The sequence below is a fragment of the Equus quagga genome, chromosome 10 (assembly GCF_021613505.1).
Source record: "Equus quagga isolate Etosha38 chromosome 10, UCLA_HA_Equagga_1.0, whole genome shotgun sequence".
Classification (NCBI taxonomy): domain Eukaryota; kingdom Metazoa; phylum Chordata; class Mammalia; order Perissodactyla; family Equidae; genus Equus; species Equus quagga.
In genome coordinates, this window is record NC_060276.1 from 4,204,415 (window position 1) to 4,224,269 (window position 19,855).

At 38.8% G+C, this 19,855-nt stretch overlaps 1 protein-coding gene across 1 annotated transcript in view; it reads left to right on the forward strand.

Annotated features, from left to right (window-relative positions):
* CD99L2 (CD99 molecule like 2) overlaps positions 1 to 19,855 on the forward strand; it is a 114,676-nt gene that overhangs the window by 68,794 nt on the left and 26,027 nt on the right. The window contains exons 3-5 of the mRNA XM_046673897.1: positions 14,240 to 14,308; positions 14,435 to 14,518; positions 16,493 to 16,558. Coding sequence (XP_046529853.1) covers positions 14,240 to 14,308; positions 14,435 to 14,518; positions 16,493 to 16,558 — 219 coding nt within the window. The remainder of the gene's footprint in view (positions 1 to 14,239; positions 14,309 to 14,434; positions 14,519 to 16,492; positions 16,559 to 19,855) is intronic.

Sequence of the window (19,855 nt, forward strand, 5' to 3'; positions counted from 1 at the left end):
CTTTTGGATATATACCCAGAAGTGGGATAGCTGGATCCTATGGTAGTTCTACTTTTAATTTTTTGAGGAAACTTCAAACTGTTTTCCATAGTGGCTGCACCATTTTGCATCCCCACCAGCAGTGTACAAGGGTTCCCTTTTCTCCACATCCTCGCCATGTTGTCTTTTGTGTTTTTTGATAATAGCCATCCTAACAGGTGTGAAGTGATATCTCATTGTGGTTTTGATTTGCATTTCCCCGATGATTAGTGATGTTGAGCATCTTTTCGTGTATCTGCTTGCCATTTGTGTATCTCCTTTGGAGAAATGTCTAAGTCCTTTGTCCATTTTTTAATCAGATTATTTGTTGTTTTGCTGTTGAGTTGTAGGATTTCCTTACATATTTTGGATATTAACCCCTTGTCAGATATGTGATTTGCAAATACATTCTCCCATTTTGTAGCTTGCCTTTTTATTTTGTTGATGTTTCTTTGCTGTGTAGAAGCTTTTTAGTTTGATGTAGTCCCACTTGTCTATTTTTGCTTTTGTTCCCTGTGCTTGTGGTATCATATCCAAGAAATCATTGCCAAGTCTAATGTCAAATTTCTATTCCTGTGTTTTCTTCTGTGAGTTTTATGGTTCCAGTTTTATGTTTTTATGTGTTTAATCTATTTTCCTTTCTTTTATTATTGTTATAGCCATGCTAGTAGGGGTGAAGTGGGACCTCATTGTGGTTTTCATTTGTATTTTCCTTATGACTAATGATGTCTTTATACATTCTGGATGCTAGATCTTTATCAGATAGATGATTTACAGATATTTTCTCCCATTTTGTAGATACTGTTTTCAATTTCTTGAAAATAGATGCGTGGAGGTTTTGTTTTCGATGAAGTCTAATGTATCTTTCTCCTTCTGTTGCTCATGCTTTTGGTGTCAACTCTAAGAATCTATTGCCAAATCAAACATCATGAATATTTCCCCCGATGTTTTCTTCTAAGAGTTTTATGATTTTAGTTCTTTGATTTAGGTCTTGGATCCATTTTGAGGTAATTTTTGCATATGCTGTGAAGTAAGGGTCCACCTTCATTTTTTCGCATGTGGATATCCAGTTGTCGCAGCACCATTTGCTAAAAAGACAATCCTTTTCCCTATTGAATGGTCTCAGCACCTTGTTGAAAATCAGTTGACATAAATGAGAGTTTTTCCGGCCTCTGAATTCTGACACGTTGATCTATATGTGTGTCCTTATGCCAGTATCACACTGTTTTGATTACTGTAGGTTTGTTCTAATTGTTGAAATTGGGAAGTGTGACTCCTAATTTTGTTCTTCTTCAAGATTATTTTGGCTGTTTAGGGTCCCATGTAATTCCATAGGAAGTTTAGGATCAGTTTGTCCATTTCTGAAAAAAAATTGGAATTTTGGCAGGGATTGCATAGAATCTGTAGATTAACTTGGGGAATGTTGCCATCTTAACAATATTGAGTCTTCTAGTCTATAAACATGGGATGTTCCATTTATTTAGGTCTCCTTTAATTCCTTTCAACAGTATTTGGTGGCTTTTAGTTTTACACATCCTTGGTTAAATTTACTCCTAAGAATTTTTTTTTGACGCTATTGTAATGGAATTATTTTCTTGTTTTCCTTTTCAGATTGATTGTTTAATATATAGAAGTAGAACTGATTTTTGTATGTTGATCTCATATCCTGCAACTTTGCTGAATTTATTTATTGTCTCTAATAGTTTTTTGGGGGAGTAGGTCTAGATTCTTTGGGGTTCTCTATAAATAAGATCATGTCTTTTCTTTTCTTTTCTTTTCTTTTTGCTGAGGAAGATTCACCCTGAACTAACATCAGCTGCCAATTCTCCTCTTTTTGTGCTTAAGGAAGATTAGCCCTGAGTTAACATCTGTGCCACTCCTCCTCTTTTGTTTTTTTGGATGTGGGACACCCCCACAGCATGGCTGGTGAAGGGAGTAGGTCCATGCCTGAGATCTGAACCTGCAAGTCTGGGCTGCCAAATTGTAGTGTGCAGATCTTTAACCACTCAGCCCCGGGGCCAGGCCACATCACATCATGTCATCTTTGACTAGAGATAGTTTTACTTTTTTCTTCCCAATCTAAATAATTTTTTTTCCTTTTTCATGGCTAATTGCCCTGGCTAGGACTTCCACTACAATATTAGATAGAAGTGCTGAGAGCAGACGTCCTTGTCTTATTGCTGACCTTAGGAGAAAAGCTTTGTCTTTCATCTTTAAGTAAGGTGTTTACTGTGGGCTTTTCGTGGATACCCTTTAACAGGTTAAGGGAATTCCCTTCTATTCCTAGGTTAAAAAAAATTGAGTGTTTTTATCATGAAATGGGGTTGGCTTTTCTCAAATACTTTTTCTGCATCTATTCATATGAACATGTGTTTTATATCCCTTTATTCTATTGATCTTGGATATACAGTGATTGACTTTTATGTTGAACTACCCTTGCATTCCTGGAATAAATCCCACTTGGTCATGGTGTATAATCCTCATGTGCTGCTGGATTTGGTTTGCTAGTACTTTGTTGCGTATTTTGCATCTGTAGTCAGAAGGGTTATACATCTTTACCTTGTGGTGGATTTGTCTGGCTTTGGATTAGGGTACTACTAGCTTCATAGAATGACTTAGGAAGGGTTCCTTCCTCTTCTATTTTTTTTTTTTTTATTAATGTTATGATAGATTACAACCTTGTGAGATTTCAATTGTACATTTTTGTTAGTCATGTTGTGGGTACACCACTTCCCCCTTTGTGCCCTCCCCCCACCCCCCCTTTTCCCTGGTAACCACCAATCAGATCTCCTTGTCAATATACTAACTTCCACCTATGAGTGGAGTCATATAGAGTTCGTCTTTCTCTGACTGGCTTATTTCGCTTAACATAATACTCTCGAGGTCCATCCACTTTGCTGTGAATGGGCCAATTTTGTCTTTTTTTATGGCTGAGTAGTATTCCATTGTGTATATATACCACATCTTCTTTATCCAATCATCAGTTTCTGGGCATGTAGGTTGGTTCCACGTCTTGGCTATTGTAAATAATGCTGCGATGAACATCGGGGTGCAAGGGACTCTTGGGATTTCTGATTTCAGGTTCTTAGGATAGATACCCAGTAATGGGATGGCTGGGTCATAGGGTATTTCTATTTTTAACTTTTTGAGAAATCTCCATACTGTTTTCCATAGTGGCTGTACCAGTTTGCATTCCCACCAACAGTGTATGAGGGTTCCTTTTTCTCCACAACCTCTCCAACATTTGTCGCTCTTGGTTTTGGATGTTTTTGCCAATCTAACGGGTGTAAGGTGATATCTTAGTGTAGTTTTGATTTGCATTTCCCTGATGATTAGCGATGCTTCCTCTTCTATTTTTGGAAGAGTTTGAAAAGAATTGCTGTTGATTTTTCTTTACACATTTGGTAGAAATCACCAGTGAAGCCTTCTGATTCTGGGATTTTTTTTTTAATGGAACATTTTTAAATTACGAACTCCATCTCCTGTTATAGATCAAGTCAGATTTTCTGTTTCTTCTCGAGTCAGTTTTGGTAGTTTGTTAATAAGACTTTGTCCATTTCATCTAGCTTACCTAATATATTGTAATATAATTGTTTATAGTATTCCTTAATGATCCTTTTTATTTCTGTAAGGTTGGTAGTAATGTCCTCTCTTTCATTCCTGAATTTAGTAATTTGAGTCTTCTCTCTTTTTGTCTTGGTCTGCTATCAGTGTAATTTTATTGAAAGAATCAAATTTTTGGCTTTAAAAAGTTTTCTCTGTTATTTTTATATTCTTTATTTCATTTATTTCTCCTATAATCTTTTCTTCCTTTTGCTTAATTTAGGTTTGGTTTCCTTTTTTCCTTTTTTCATTTCTGGTTTCTTAGCTAGAAAGGTTAGGCGATTGATTTGAGATCTTTCTTTTTTTTTAAATTGAGGTCATAATAGTTTATAACATTGTGAAATTTCAGTTGTATATTATTATGTGTCAGTCACCATATAAATCTGCCCCTTAACCCCTCGTGCCCTCCCTCAACCCGTTCTCCATGGTAACCGCTAAACTGTTCTCTTTCTCTGTATGTTTGTTTGTCTTCCACATATGAGTGAAATCATACAGTGTTTGTCTTTCTCTGTCTGGCTTATTTCACTTAACATAATACCCTCAAGGTACATCCATGTTGTTGTGAATGGGATGACTTTGTCTTTTTTATAGCTGAGTAGTATTCCATTGTGTATATATACCACATCTTCTTTATCCAATTATCAGTCAATAGGCACTTGGGTTGTTTCCATGTCTTGGCTATTGTGAATAATGCTGCAATGAACATATGGGTACATAAGCCTCTTTGTATTGTTGAGTTCAAGTTCTTTGGGTAAATATCCAGTAGTGGGATAGCTGGGTCATATGGTATTTCTATTTTTAATTTTTTGATAAATCTCCATACTGTTGTCCATAGCGGCTGCACTAGTTTGTATTCCCACCAGCAGTCAATGTGGGTTCCCTTCTCTCCACAACCTCTCCAACGTTTGTTATTTTTAGTCTTTGTGCTTAAAGCCTTGCTAATGGATGTAAGGTGCTATCTCATTATAGTTTTGATTTGCATTTTCCTGATGATTAGTGTTGTTGAACGTCTTTTCATGTGCCTATTGGACATCTGTATATCTTCTTTGGAGAAATGTCTGTTCAAATCCTCTTCCCGCTTTTTGGTTGGGTTGTTTGTTTTTTTGTAGTTCAGTTATGTGAGCTCTTTATATATTATGGAGATTAACCCCTTGTTGAATATATGATTTGCAAATATTTTCTTCCAGTTGGTGGGTTCTCTTTTCATTTTGATTCTGGTTTCCTGTGCCTTCCAGAAGCTCTTTAGTCTGCTGAAGTCTCAATTGTTTATTTTTTCTTTTGTTTCCCTTGTCTGAGTAGACATGGTATTCACAAAGATCCTTTTAAGACCAATATCAAAGGGTGTACTGCCTATATTTTCTTCTAGGAGTTTTATGTTTTCAGGTCTTACCTTCAAGTCTTTGATCCATTTTGAGTCTGTTTTTGTGTATGGAGAGATATAATGGTCTACTTTCATTCTTTTGCATGTGGCTGTCCAGTTTTCCCAACACCATTTATTGAAGAGACTTGCTTTCTCCATTCTAGGTTCTTGGCTCCTTTGTTGAATATTAGCTGTCCGTAGATGTGTGGTTTTATTTGTGGGCTTTCAGTTCTGTTCCATTGATCTCTGTGCCTGTTTTTGTACTAGTACCATGCTGTTTTGATTACTGTAGCTTTGTAGTATATTTTGCATTCAGGGATTGTGATGCCTCCAGCTTTGTTCTTTTTCCTCAGGACTGCTTTGGCTATTCAGGGTCTTTTGTTGCCCCATATGAATTTTAAGATTCTTTGTTCTCTTTCCTTGAAGAATGTCATTGGGATTCTGATTATGATTGCATTGAATCTGTAGATTGCTTTTGGTAGTATGGACATTTTAACTATGTTTATTCTTCTGACCCATGAACATGGAATATCTTTCCATTTCTTTATGTCTTCAGTTTCTTTAAATAATGGCTTATAGTTTTCAGTGTACAGGTCTTTCACCTCTTTGGTTAAGTTTATTCCTAGGTATTTTATTCTTTTTTTGTGATTATAAGTGGAATTGTATTCTTTATTTCTCTTTCTGCTAGTTCATTGTTAGTGTCTAGGAGTGTAACTGATTTTTTTAAATTGATTTTGTACCCCAAAACTTTGCTGTAGTTGTTGATTATTTCTAATAGTTTTCTGATGGATTCTTTAGGGTTTTCTATATATAGAATCATGTCATCTGCAAATAGAGAAAGTTTTACTTCTTCATTGCCTATTTGGATTCCTTTTATCTCTTTTTCTTGTCTAATTGCTCTGGCCAATACCTCCAGCACTATGTTGAATAGGAGTGGTGAGAGTGGGTGCCCTTGTCTTGTTGCTGTTCTCAGGGGGATGGCTTTGAATTTTTTGCCATTAAGTATGATGTTGGCTGAGGGTTTGTCATATATGGCCTTTATTATGTTGAGGTACTTTCCTTCTATACCTATTTTATTAAGAGTTTTTATCATAAATGGATTTTGGAGCTTGTCAAATACTTTCTCTGCATCTATTGAGATAATCATGTGATTCTTATTCCTCAGTTTGTTAATGTGGTGTATCACATTGATTTATTTGTGGATGTTGAAACATTCCTGCATCCCTGGAATAAATCCCACTTGATCATGATGTACGATCCTATTAATGTACTGCTGTATTCATTTTGCCGATATTTTGTTGAGGATTTTTGCATGTAAGTTCACTAGTGATGTTTGTCTATAGTTTTCCTTCTTTGTGTTGTCCTTGTCTGGTTTTGGTATCAGGGTGATGTTGGCCTCATAGAATGTGATAGGAAGTGTTCCACCTTCTTCAATTTTTCGGAATAGTTTGAGAAGGATAGGTATTGAATGTTGGTAGAATTCTCCAGAGAATCCATCTGGTCCTGGACTTTTGTTTTTTGGGAGGTTTTTGATTACTGTTTTAATCTCAGTACTTGTGATTGATCTGTTCAGATTCTCTGTTTCTTCTTGATTCAGTTTTGGGAGGTTGTATTAGTCTAGGAATTCGTCCATTTCTTCTCTGTTATCGAATTTGTAGGCATATAGTTTTTCATAGTATTCTCTTATAATCCTTTGTATCTCTGCAGAATCTGTTGTAATTTCTCCTCTTTCATTTCTAATTTATTTGAGCCATCTCTCTTTTTTTTTTCCTTGAGTCTGACCGAGGGCTTGTCAATTTTGTTTATCTTCTCAAAGAAGCAGCTCTTAGTTTCATTAATTCTTTTTCCTGTTTTTTAGTCTCTATTTCATTTATTTCTGCTCTGATTTTTATTATTTCCCTCCTTCTGCTGACTTTGAGCTTTGTTCTTCTTTTTCCAGCTCTGTTAGGTGCACTTTAAGATTACTTGTTTTTAGATTTTTCTTGGTTGTGGTGGGCCTGTATTGCTATGAATTGCCCTCTTATGACCATTTTTGCTGTATCCCATAAGAGTTGGTATGTTGTATTTTCATTTTTGTTGGTCTCCAGTTATTTTTTAATTTCCCCTTTTATTTCTTCAATGATCCAATGGTTGTTCAATAGCATGTTGCTCAGTCTCCACATATTTCTGACTTTCCAAGTTTTTTTCCTTGATTGATTTCTAGCTTCATAGCATTGTGATCAGAAAAGATGCTTGATGTGATTTCAATCGTCTTAAATTTATTCAGGCTTGCCTTGTTTCCCACCATAATGTCTATCTTTGAGAATGATCCATGTGCACTTGAGAAGAATGTATATTCTGCTGTTTTTGGATGGAATGTTGTCTATATATGTCTAAGTCCATCTGATCAAATGTTTCATTTAAATCTACTATTTCCTTGTTTTTTGTCTGGATGATCTGTCCATTGATGTGAGTGGGGTGTTGAGGTCCCCTACTATTATTGTGTGGCTGTTAATTTCTCCCTTTAGGTCTGTTAATATTTGCTTTATGTACTTTTGTGCCCCTGTGTTAGGTGCATATATATTAAGTGTTATGTCCTCTTGGTGGAATGTCCCTTTTATCATTAAACACTGCCCCTCTTTGTCTCTCATTGTCTTTTTTAACTTGAAGTCTGCTTTTTCTGATAAAAGTATGGCAACACCTGCTTTCTTTTGTTGGCCATTAATTAGCTTGGAGTATTGTCTTCCATCCCTTCATTCTAAATCTATGTTTGTCTTTGGAGCTGAGATGCACTTCCTGTAGGCAGCATGTTGTTGGGTCTTATTTTTTTAATACATCCAGCTACTCTTTGCCTTTTGATTGGAGAATTCAGGCCATTTACATTTAGAGTGATTATTGATAGATGAGGGCTTAATGCTGCCATTTTCTCTCTTGTTTTCTGGTTGTTGTATGTTTCCATTGTTTCTCTTACCTTGTATTTCTGACTGCCATTTCATTTTGCTGGTTTTCTGAGGGGGATTTCTCAGTTTTCTCTCTTTTTGTGATTTGTGGCTTTGCTCTGACTTTTTGTTTAGTGGTTACCATGAGGGTGGTATGAAAGATATTGGAGATGAGATAGTCCATTTCGTCATAGTCTCTTATCTCCATTAACCTAAGCAGACTACTTCCCTTTCCTTTCACCTTCTGAGTAATCGCTATTACAAATTGTTCTGTTTTTAACTTTGTGACTTTGTGGCTAAGTTGAAGTGTTTACCATTACTTTTGATGCTTTCTTTCCCCTCCTCTTTTAAGTTGTGACTGAGTCTTTGCCTTTCTCTTCTGGTAGAGAGCTGCAGGTTTCTGATCATGTCTGTCTGTCTGTCTCCTTGCTCACAGCTTTGTAGACCTTTGCCTTTTTGTTTCTGCTATGAGGGCATCTTTAATTATTTCTTATAGTGGAGGTCTAGTGGCGATGAACTCCCTCAGCTTTTGTTTATCTGGGAAAGCTTTTATTTCTCCATTGTATCTGAAGGAAAGCTCCACTGGATAGATTATTCTTGCTGAAAGTTTTTGTCTTGCAGTATTTTCAATATATCATTCCATTCTCTCCTAGCCTGTAGGGTTTCTGCTGAGAAATATGCTGAAAGCCTGATAGGATTTCCTTTGTAGATTATTTCTTCTACCTTGCTGCTGCTAATATTTTTTTTTATCACAAACTTTTGCCATTTTTACTATTACATGCCTTGGAGAAGGTCTTCTAGCATTGATGAAGTTGGGCATTTGATTAGTTCCATTTATCCGTAAATCTGAAACCATCCCCAGGTTTGGGAAGTTCTTAGCAATTATTTCTTTGAATAAGCTCTCTGCTCCTTTCTCCCAGTCTTCTCCCTCTTGAATACCGATAATCCTCATGTTGCTTTTCCTAATTGAGTCTGATATTTCTTGAATAATTCCTTCATTTTTTAAAAAAAATCTTAGTTCTGTCTTCTCTTCCACGTGTAGAATTTCTACATCTTTATTCTCAAGAAGAATAATTCTTCCCTCCATAAGATCATTTCTATTTCTTAATGATCCTAGATTATTTTTTATTTCATTAATTGTGTTTGTCATATCCAGAATTTCTGCTTGATTTTTTTTTTATACTTTCAATCTCTTTGGTAAAGAGAATCATTTTATTGCTGAGCTCCTTGAATTGTCTGTCTGTGTTTTCTTGTAAGTCATTGAGTTTCCTTATGATGGCTATTTTGAATTCTCTATCATTTAGGTTGTAAATTTCTGTGTCCTCAGGGTTGGTTTCTGGAGAATTGTCATTTTCCTTCTGATCTGAATTGTTGCTTCTGTTTCTCATGGTGCTTGACAAGCTAACGTTTTGTCAGGGCATTTGTGGTAGTCTTTGGACGCGGATTCCACCTGTTACCTCTATCTCTGCCTCTTCCCAGGGAACCAGTCCATCCACCCTCAGGTGTATAGTTGTGTGTGTCTCTCAGGCATCCTGTTGTGCTGTGTGGGCTTCCTCCATTGGTCAGTGAATGTCCATTTAGTTGTGGTTCAGAAGGGGGAGAGACAAAGGGAACAGCTCACTCTGCCATGTTGCTAACCTTGTTTCATTCATTTTTGCACTAATTTTTATTATTTCCCTCCTTCTGAGTTTGGGCTTTGTTATTCTTTGTCTAATTCTGCTGGGTGTAGTTTAAGATTGCTTCTTTAAGATTTTCCCTGTTTGTTAATGTGGGCCTGTATTTCTATAAATTTCCATCTTAAGACCCCTTTTGCTTCATCCCATATGAGTTGGTATGGTGTGTTTTTATTTTTGTTTGCCTCCAGATATTTTTTTATTTCTTCTTTAATTTCTTGAGTGATCCATTGGTTGTTCAGTAGCATGTTGTTTGGTCTCCACGTCTTTGTCGCTTTCCTAGCTTTTTTCTTGTAGTTGATTTCTAGTTTCATAGCATTATGTTTGGGAAAGAATACTAGGTGTGATTTCAATCTTCTTAAATTTATTGAGGCTTTTTGTCTTTCCCAATGTTTGGTCTATCCTTGAGAATGTTCCATGCACACTTGAGAAGAGTGCATGTTCTGCTCTTTTTGTATGGAGTGTACTAAATATATATCTATAAAGTCCTTCTGGTCTAGTTTTTTGTTTAACTCCACGATTTCTTTGTTGACTTGTCTGGATGATCTATCCATCGGTGTAAGTGAGGTGTTGAGGTCCCCTACTATTATCATGTTGTTGTTAGTATCTCCTTTTAGGTCAGTTAATAGTTGCTTTATGTACTTTGGTGCTCCTGTGTTGGGTGCATATATGTTGATAAGTGTTATGTCTTCTTGGTGAAGTGTCCCTTTTATCATTATGTACTGGCCCTCTTTCTTTCTCTTTACCTATTTTATCTTGAAGTCTACTTTGTCTAATATAAGTATGGCAGCACCTACTTTCTTTTGTTTGCCATTATCTTGGAATATCGTCTTCCATCCCTTAACTCAGCCTGTTTGTGTCTTTGGAGCTGGGATGTGTTTCCTGGAAGCAGCATATGGTTGGCTCTTGTTTTTTAATCCATCCCACCACTCTGTGTCTTTTTATTGGATAATTCAATCCATTTACATTTAGAGTGATTGATAAATGAGGGCTTAATGCTGCCATTTTATCCATATTTTCCAGTTCTTCTGCATTTCCTTTGTTTCTCGTCCCATGTATTTCACACTACCAGTTCAGATAGGTAGTTTTCCCTGATAGTTTTCTTAGTTTTCTCCTTGTTTATCATTAATGTCTCTGTTCTACTTATTTGTTTAGTGATTACCATTAGGTTTGTATAAGGAATCTCATAAATGTGATAGTCCTTTTCATGATAGCCTCTTATTTCCTTAGACTAAGCTGATTCCATCCCTCTGCTCTTCGCCTTCTAAGTTGTTATTGTCTTATCTTATTCCATCTTGACCTGTGAGTTTGTGGTTAAAATGATGAGATTATATTTGTTGTTTTCCTTCCCTTTATCTTTACTGTTATAGTTAAGTGTTTACTAACCTGTTCTGATAGAGGGCTGCAGTTTTCTGATTATTGCCTACGTATTCATCTCCTTGCTTAGGGCTTTGTGGCCCCTTTCCTATTTTTCTTTTCAGATATGAGGACCTTCTTGAGGATTTCTTCGGCGGGGGGGGGGGGTGTCTTGTGGCAATGGACTCCCTTAAGTTTTGCTAACTGGAGAAGTTTTTATTTCTCTGTAATATCTGGAGGATATTTTCATTGGATAGAGTATTCTTGGCTTAAAATTTTTGTCTTTCAGAATTTAGAATGTATCATTCTACTCTGTCTTGGCCTGCAAGGTTTCTGTGGAGAAAACCACTGAAAGCCTGATAGCGGTTCCGTTGTAAGATATTTTCTTCTGCATTGCTGCATTTAGTATTTTTTCTTTGTCATTGAGTTTTGCCAGCTTTACTACTGTATGCCTTGGGGAGATCTTTTTACATTGATATGGTTAGGAGATCTCTTGGCTTCTTTCACTTGTATTTCCAGCTCCTTCCCCAGGTTTGGGAAGTTCTTCATTATTATTTCTTTGAACAAGCTTTCTGCTCCATTCTCCTTCTTTTCTCCCTCTGGAATACCTATAATCCTTATGTTGCATTTCCTAATTGAGTCAGATATTTCTTGGAGAATTTCTTCATTTTTTTTAGTCTCAGTTCTCTCTCCTCCTCCATCTGAAGCATTTCTATATTTCTGTTCTCTAAATTGGTAATTTGGTCCTTCATAATATCAGCTCTATTGTTTAGATAAAGAAAACCCCATATTTTTCTTTATCTCATCCATTGTGTTTTTCACATCAGACATTTCTGATTGGTTTTTCGCTATAATTTCAATCTCTTTTATGTAGAAGTTCCTGATTTCATTGAACTATCTGTTTTTTCCTGTAACTCGTTTTTTTGTGGTAGTTATTTTCAATTCTCTCTCATTTAGTTTATCAATTTCTGTGCCTTCAGGGTTGATTTCTGAGTACTTGTCATTTTCCTTCTCATCTGGAGTTTTAATGTATTTTTTCATACTGCTTTATGGTGTGGATTTGTGCTTCCACATAGAGATAGTATTTGGTCGCAGCTTCTACCTGCAAGCACTGGTCATGGGTCAGGGGCTGTGTATTCTGAGCCCACCATGATGTGCAGCTCCCCAGCTCCAGCTGCTGACTCCTTTTCTTTCTGTGCAGCATTCTGGCCAATTGCAGAGCTGGAGTGCCAGGCGAGGGGAGGGGCACTTTCTTTCACCTGCATCCCTCCCTCAGCCACTGACTCCTTTTCTCTCTGTACAGCACTCTGGCTGATTGCAGAGCTAGAGTGCCAGGCAAGGGGAGGGGCTCTTTTTTTCTCTCTTTAATCCCAGGGCATTGTCCCTGGACCCTTACTAACTGCTCTCCTGGGGTGCTAACTTGAAGAACACACCCCCGAAGTAGTTCAGTCTCCTCTATGTATGGGGCTTTCCCACAGCCTGTGAGGGAACTCAGGGAGCGACGGTGTTCCCATGGAGGGCCACCCCTCCCCTCTTTCCTCTCAGAGATGCTCATAGTCTCGGGGTTGCTGCCGTTCGGAAGAGAACAGTCCCCCTAACCACCTTCTGCTTCCTCCACGGGATCTGGCATCACCACTTTCAGATATATGGCTGCATGGGTCTCTCAGACGTCTTTTGTGTTGTGTGAGTGTCCTCTGTTGGTGTATGAATGTCCTTTTGGTTGTATCTTAGAGGGGAGAGTTCAAGGCGAGAGCTCACTCTGCCATGATGCTCTCTTCTTCTTTGATTTTTTTTTAATGTAGATGTTTACAGCTAGAAATTTGTCCCTGGGCACTGCTTCACAGCAACACATAAGTTTTTGTATGTTGTGTTTTCATTTTCATTCATCTCAAAATATTTTATAATTTCCCTTGTGATTTCCTCATTGACTCATTGGTTATTAGGAGTGTGTTGTTTAATTTCCGTATAATTGTGAGTTTTCCAAAGGCCCTTCTGTTAATGATTTCTCTTTCCATTCCATTCTGGTTGGAGTACACAATTTGTATGATTTCAGTCTTTCTAAATATATTGAGATTTGTGTTGTAGCCTAGCATATGGTCTATCCTAGAGAATGTTCCATGTGCACTTCAGTAGAATGTGTTTTCTGTTATGGAGTGGTGTGTTCTATAGGTGTCTGGTGGGTCTAGGTGGTTTGTAGTGTAGCTCAAGTCTTATATTTTCTTTTTGATTTTCTAACTGTTCTATGATTTAAAAGATGGTATTGAAATCACTAACTGTTATCATCAAATTGGTCTATTCTTTCCTTCAGTTTTCCCATTTTTTTGCTTCATGTATTTTGAGACTCCGTTGTTAGGTGCATATATGTTCAAACTTTTATATCTTCCTGCTGGGTTTATCCTTTCACCTTTATAAAAGGTCACTGTTTGACTCTTCTAACAATTTTTGTCTTCAAGTCTGTTTTATCTGATAGTGGTATCACTACTCCAACTTTCTTATGGTTGCACTTTTCATAGTATACCTTTATCCATCCTTTGACTTTCAACCAATGTTTATTTTTCCTGTCTCTTTTTCTGAGTAGCCAGTAATTATTGAGTGATTGCTGTATATAAAGCTAAACCGGTTTAATCTCTGCCTTTCCAATTATTTAAATTTCCTTTCCCTGTGCTACTTCCAACAGTAGGAAAATTTACAGCATAGTCTTGATGTTTAAGAAAAGAAACTATTGGAAAACTCACGCATGGCATGCCATGTAAATAATGTGAAAAAAGTCCATAATTTTAAAGGAATATGGTTGAGCCCATAGACTTAATATTTACAGGAGTAACTACATTTAAATATTTCTTGGTGTTCTAACTGCTTTCAGTTTATAAGACACTCCCATACTCGACTGGGAACATAAGCTAGGTCCATCCCTGAGCAATATTACTTATAGTTATGGTGCCAGGTTTATAGTGGAAACCAAGGCTTGGAGCTCTCAAGGGTCGTGTTCAAGCTCCAAAACTCCCTGGACCATGTCATCTCTAGCAGATCTGGGCTCAAGCCCCAGCTCCATTAGTCACTGGGTCACTTGGGGGCCCACATCCACCTCACCACTCATCCTCTGAAGAAAAGTGAGCAGAATGCATCTCATTTTTAAAACCTGCTACATCTCTTTGTCATCCTTCTCTAAGTGATTCTCAGAGGCCTTAGAGGGGCCTGAAGGACCAAGACAAGGGTCCTCTGCTCGTGATGTGACTTGCCTGAGCCATGAAGTGGCTGCTATAGTTTGTTACTAAACGTGCTGCCCTTGCCGTCCCCCCTTCCTGTTTTAGAGAGATGGGACCATGTCACTACCACAACCAAGAGGCCAGCAACAACCAAAGCTCCGGCAAAGCCTGCAGGTAACATGGCCGCTCTGAGGAGGGCAGTAAGGAAGGACCCAGTGGAGCTCCCTTTGGGGTAGGGTCCAAGCCAACTACCTAGTTTAACCAAGTGATTTTCTGTTTTATGTTTTGGGCCCCCTGAAGGAGCTGATTTTGACTTGGCTGATGCTTTGGATGATCGAAATGATCCCAATGATGGCCGCAGGAAACCAAGTGCGGGAGGAGGAGGTAAGTCATAGCTGTTTGAAAGCACTGGCAAGTCCTGTAGCTTCCTGGTTAGATTGTAGCTCGTTAACTACAACAGCCCACAGGGCCACTCCTGTCCTGGCAGAGCTGGGGGTGCTTCAAGGCATAGGTGAACCCTAAGACAGTGGTTCTCAAACTTTTTGGTCTCAGGACTCCCCAAATTATTGAGGATCTCAAGGGCTTTAGTTTATGTGGGTCATATCTACCAATATTTATCATCTTTGAACTTACAACTGGAAAAGTTTTAACATTTAAAATGAACAACAACCCATTCACATTAACACAAATAGCATATTTTTATGAGAAATAACCATGTTCGGCAAGACAAAATTTAGTGAGAAAAGTAACATCATTCTACATTTTTTCAAATTCCTATAATGTCTGTCTTAGCAGAATAGCTAGACTCACATCTGCTTCTGGATTCACTTGTTGTGGCATGTTGTTATGGGTGAAGTTTGTGAAGGAAATCGAGCCTCATAAATATGTGGTTGAAAAAGGGAGGAAAATTTTAATGTAGTCTTCACATCATTGTAGACATTCTTCTTTTATAAGATACCCAAACTTGACCAGGGGTTGTTTCTTACAGGTTAAGTTCAATGTGAAATGTGAAACCTTATCAACGCACTTTTTATACTTGATTCCATTAAATCCCCCGGGACTCTCTTGTACTTTTAATGAACATTTACCTATTTGTGGTTTTACACATTGTGCATTGGTCATTTGGAAAATATTGATGTCCTGAGGTCTTCTGAACTTCCAGATAATGCCACGTATCATTATGCAATGCCCCAAATTCACATTTGTTAATATCACCACCCATCTCATTAGAAAAAGTCTTTAAGTATTGGCAAGCTGTTAAGCTCATAGATAGTGGTGGATATAGATTTTTCAGAATTCTAATTTTTGTTTGAAATCTTATCATCGGCAACAAATACTGCCAATAGTTTTCCTTGAAGTGAAAGCCTCGTCTCATTCATTTTCAAGAAAACATCAGCCAAATGTTCAAGCCACCATAGTCATAGTTTGACCATCATTCATCTTGCTAGTAAAAGTGGTCTTCCATGACACAAAGCAGCTAATACCACTCAGGACTGAAGCAGTCACACAGGCGCTTTTCTGAGTCAACTGTAGCGCTTTGGAGTGCAACAGAAGTTCTGTAAGCATACTTCTCATTCCACCACACAGAATATTGAAAGATGTGTACTCGATGGTTGAGCTGTAATTAACGTTTCTGTTTCCTTTTATTAGTTTTCTCTTGCTGCGTAACTGATTAGCACAAACCTAGTGAGTGGAGACAATACCCATTTCCGGTCTCCCAGGTTCCTTTGGTGAGGGTTCAGGACCAGCTAATCTGCGTTTCTCTTCAGGCCTCTACAGCTGCGGTCACGGTGCCCACCAGCTCCACGGTCTCGTCTGAGCTTGGGCTGTCTGCCGAGCTCAGGTGCTTGTCGGCAGAGGACAGCTCCTTGCAGTTGTAGGACTAAGGGCCGCTGGCTTCTTCAAGAGCAGCAGGAGAGCGCCAGGGGGAGAGAGGCTGAGCAGGGGGACAGGGCAGAGGAAGACTAACTCTGTTGCTTCTAGTGTCTGAGCTCAGGAAGGCTTCACCCCTGCTTTAAAGGGCTCACCTGATTAAGTCAGGCTCACCCAGGATGATTTCCTTTTTGATTAATGCAAAGTCCAACTGATTTGGTACCTTAATTACATCTGCAAAATCCCTTCACCTTTGGCATGTAATATAACCTAATCACAAGCGTGCTAGCCGTCCTTTTCGTGGTCCCACTCACACTCAGAGTGATGAGAGAATCCTGGGGGCCCTTTTAGAATTTTGCCTGCCGCCTTCACCAAGGACATTCTTAAGTGGCAATCATTTTCTGGGGATATTGGACATTAACTAACACAAGTTTCTTGTCGCTAAAAGCTTTTTTGGCATTGAAATATATATTTTGTTTTCTGCAGGTTTTTCAGACAAGGATCTTGAAGACATTGCGTGGGGTGGTGGATACAAACCGGATAAGGGCAAAGGTAGGAGAGTTGATTTGTCTAAACACCTTATTCTCGTCAAAAATGTGAACACACAGCAACCAGGTTAATTAAACCATTCTTACTCAGCCTCTGGGAAATCAGAGCGAGTTCCCAGACATCCTGCTTGCAAATTGGGGTTCCCTTGGAATGGTGTGGGCTGTGCAGCTCAAGGCGGGAGGGTTATAGGCAGTTTGGAAAAGGCACACATTGCCTCTGATAGTCCTTAAGCCGAGCTGCTGCCTAGGCTGACGTCTCCACGCTAGCAGACGCGTTCGTTGAGGCAGTATCAGTTACAGCAGTTGAGGGTCAGGGGACTCATTGGGAACAGCCCCCTTAATCTGGGGATCCTGTCACCCTGGGGATGGCAGGAGCAAAACTCATTGTGACAAGCATTTTTTTAAGAGACCCATAGCAAGTCAGACATCTTTTAAAATATATTTTGAAATAGTTTAAAACTCACAAGAGGTTGTAACAATTGTTCAGGAGAATTCCTGTGTACCTTTCACCCAGCTTCCCCTGATGATAACTACCTTACATAAGCATAGCACATTGTCAAAACCAGGGGGCCGACACTGGCACAGTACTGTTATTAGGTCACACACAGACCTTATTCAGATTTCATCAGATTTTGCATGCACTCGTGTGTGTGTGTGGACGCGTGCATGTGTGGGTCTATGAAATTTCATTACATGTATGGATTTGAGTAACCATGACCACAATCTGGATGCAGAATGCAGAACTACCCCATCACCACAGGGAAACTCCATCATGCTAACCCTCCACAGTCATGCCCTCTCCCAAGGCCAGATATTTTTAGTTCTCCCAAAACCACCAAAGATTTCAACCTGTTATCTTAATACTGTATATGTCAAGATGTGATCCTAGTATGGAGAGAATGTTAGCCAGACTTGATGTGGCAAAGTAAGTTCTGGCTGTAATTTGTGGTTGTTACATATGGTTGTAACCTATTATGATTGTATGTTCTTGTGGTTGTCACTTGTGATTATGATGGTAAGTTATGATTGTAACTATGGTGATGGTAACCTGTTATGATTGTAAGTTGTGGTTGTAGCATTTTGTGGTAATAACCTGTTGTGATGGTAAGTTGGGGTTTTGACTTATTGTGGTTATGAGAGTGACAAGTTATGAGTGTATGTGGTTGTAACCCTGCTACACTCACTACGATCCTGGCTGTGGTACTAGCGTTTGCTCCTTTCTTGCAGGAACTGTGTGCCTTTCACATGGGAGCAGTGTTCTATCTGATTAAAGGATACTGTAGTCAAATCTGTCCTTCAGAACACCTTTCCAGACAGTGTCATCTTGAGTAAAAAGCTCTAAAAGCCTCTAAATGAAACTCACAGTGTCAGGAGAACATGGAACATTTAAAGGGCAAACCCAGGAAATTAGCCAATTACTCCTGGGTGACAAATGGTATTTCTGAATGGTGAGAGGAGGGCAGTAGGAGCGTGTGTGAGCACACGCACGAATGAAAGTCTGAGTGACATGTTGGGGAGGTTCCTTATTAAAAGGACGTGTTTGAGCAAGGAAGAAGTGTTAGGAAATTCTTTAATTAGGTTCATATTTGAACTTCTCTTGTAAAGAATAATCAATTGTTAGCTTAAGTTATACCCTCTGTTGTTATAGGTGTCAGTAAAAGAAGATAAAGGAGTTCCGGCAAAAAATACAAGTGTGAAGCTGAAACATGGTTATGATAAGCACACAATGAAATTCTCAGACACTGTCCTCTGTGCACACATGCTAATGCCAGGAGTGAAGATAAAACATCACATTTAAATAAATGATGGTCTTCAGCATAAACACAATCCTAGTTAATTTACTTTCCAGCTTTGGGTGTTAGGCACATAGACTCAACTATAGTTTTGGAGTGCATTTCTGAAATAATGTTATCGGTTATATATATTTTTTTCCTCAATAAAACACTTCTACCGGCCCTGTAGAAACCCTGTGTTTTGTCTGTAGTTGACAGTCCCATCTGCCACAGTCCTGTCAGCCACCTCCGTTCCCTTGCACTTTCACTGACTGAGAAACTTGAGGCCAATAACTTTCAACTCTTCATCCCCTCTGTGGTCTACACCCTAGTGTATGCAAGCCTCTACTCCCATTCCCCCAGTTACTCTTTGGTCCCCAGTGACTTCTTGATGATCACAGCCTTCTGTCCCACGTGACCTCTTCAACGTTTGACCTTGATGACCACCTGCTTCTCCACGTTCTTTCCTCCTGAGCTCTTCCTGGCACTCTCCCACTTTCGGAGTCTCATTCATGTCATCTTCCTAAACAGTGTTGCCTGCGGGCTGTTTCCTTGGGTGTCCAATTCAGTATGTCATTGTCTTGCCCATGGAAGAGAACAGTATTAGAAACCAAGATCAGGGTGTTGCGTGTGTTCATTTCTTAGTGGGATGTCACTACTTTTATACCCTTTAAGTGAGCAGAAGTAGGAAACAGGAAGTATATGGCTGTGTATACTAAACCATGCATACACATATATCTATAGTTATTTCTGTATCCATCAGCATCTATATTAACCTAAACATGAGTTCATACTTATGTCTCTAACTAATCCATTGCCAAAAGGCTTATTTTAGTCTTCCTTTCTCATCTGTAACTTCCCTCCTGGACAGTGAGAAACCTCGCATCCGTCAGCCATTTGCTTGCTCGCTCAATTCTGGTATACATGCATAACACTGTCAGAATTGTTAGCCCATACCCCTACGAGGAACAGCCTCACCAACTAGAGTGCAGTGTTTATGTTTAGCTTCTTTCGTCTTTACCTTACAGTTGTCAAAGGTTTTCGAAGTTCCTTGGGTCAGCTCCTTTATCCCTCCGTGTCCATTCAGTGCAGTTCTGTCATACATTTCTAATGCAGTTAGATTCGTTTGTCACAGTCCGTCCTGGGATCCCTCACCCACCTAGTTCGCGTTTCGTTTTGTTTCGTTCTTTTGCTTGCATACATTAAAGTTCATTCTTTGTGATATACAGCTGTATGGGTTTTTTAAATGCATCTAGTCATGTGTCCCCCACCCAGGTACCATACAGAACAGTTCTGTCACCATCAAAGTACTCCTCAGTACTCAGCCACTCTCCCATTCCTCACCCCAAACCTATTTTCTCTTAGTGCGACTGCTGCTCTTTTCACCGTCTCCATCATTTGCCCTTTGCAGAATGTTCACATAGTTGAACTCGTACGGTAGGCAGCCTTTTCAGATTGGCTTCGTCCGCTTGGTGCTATGCCCTTAAGGTTCTCCTATGTCTTTTCATGGATTGATAGCTCATTTCTTT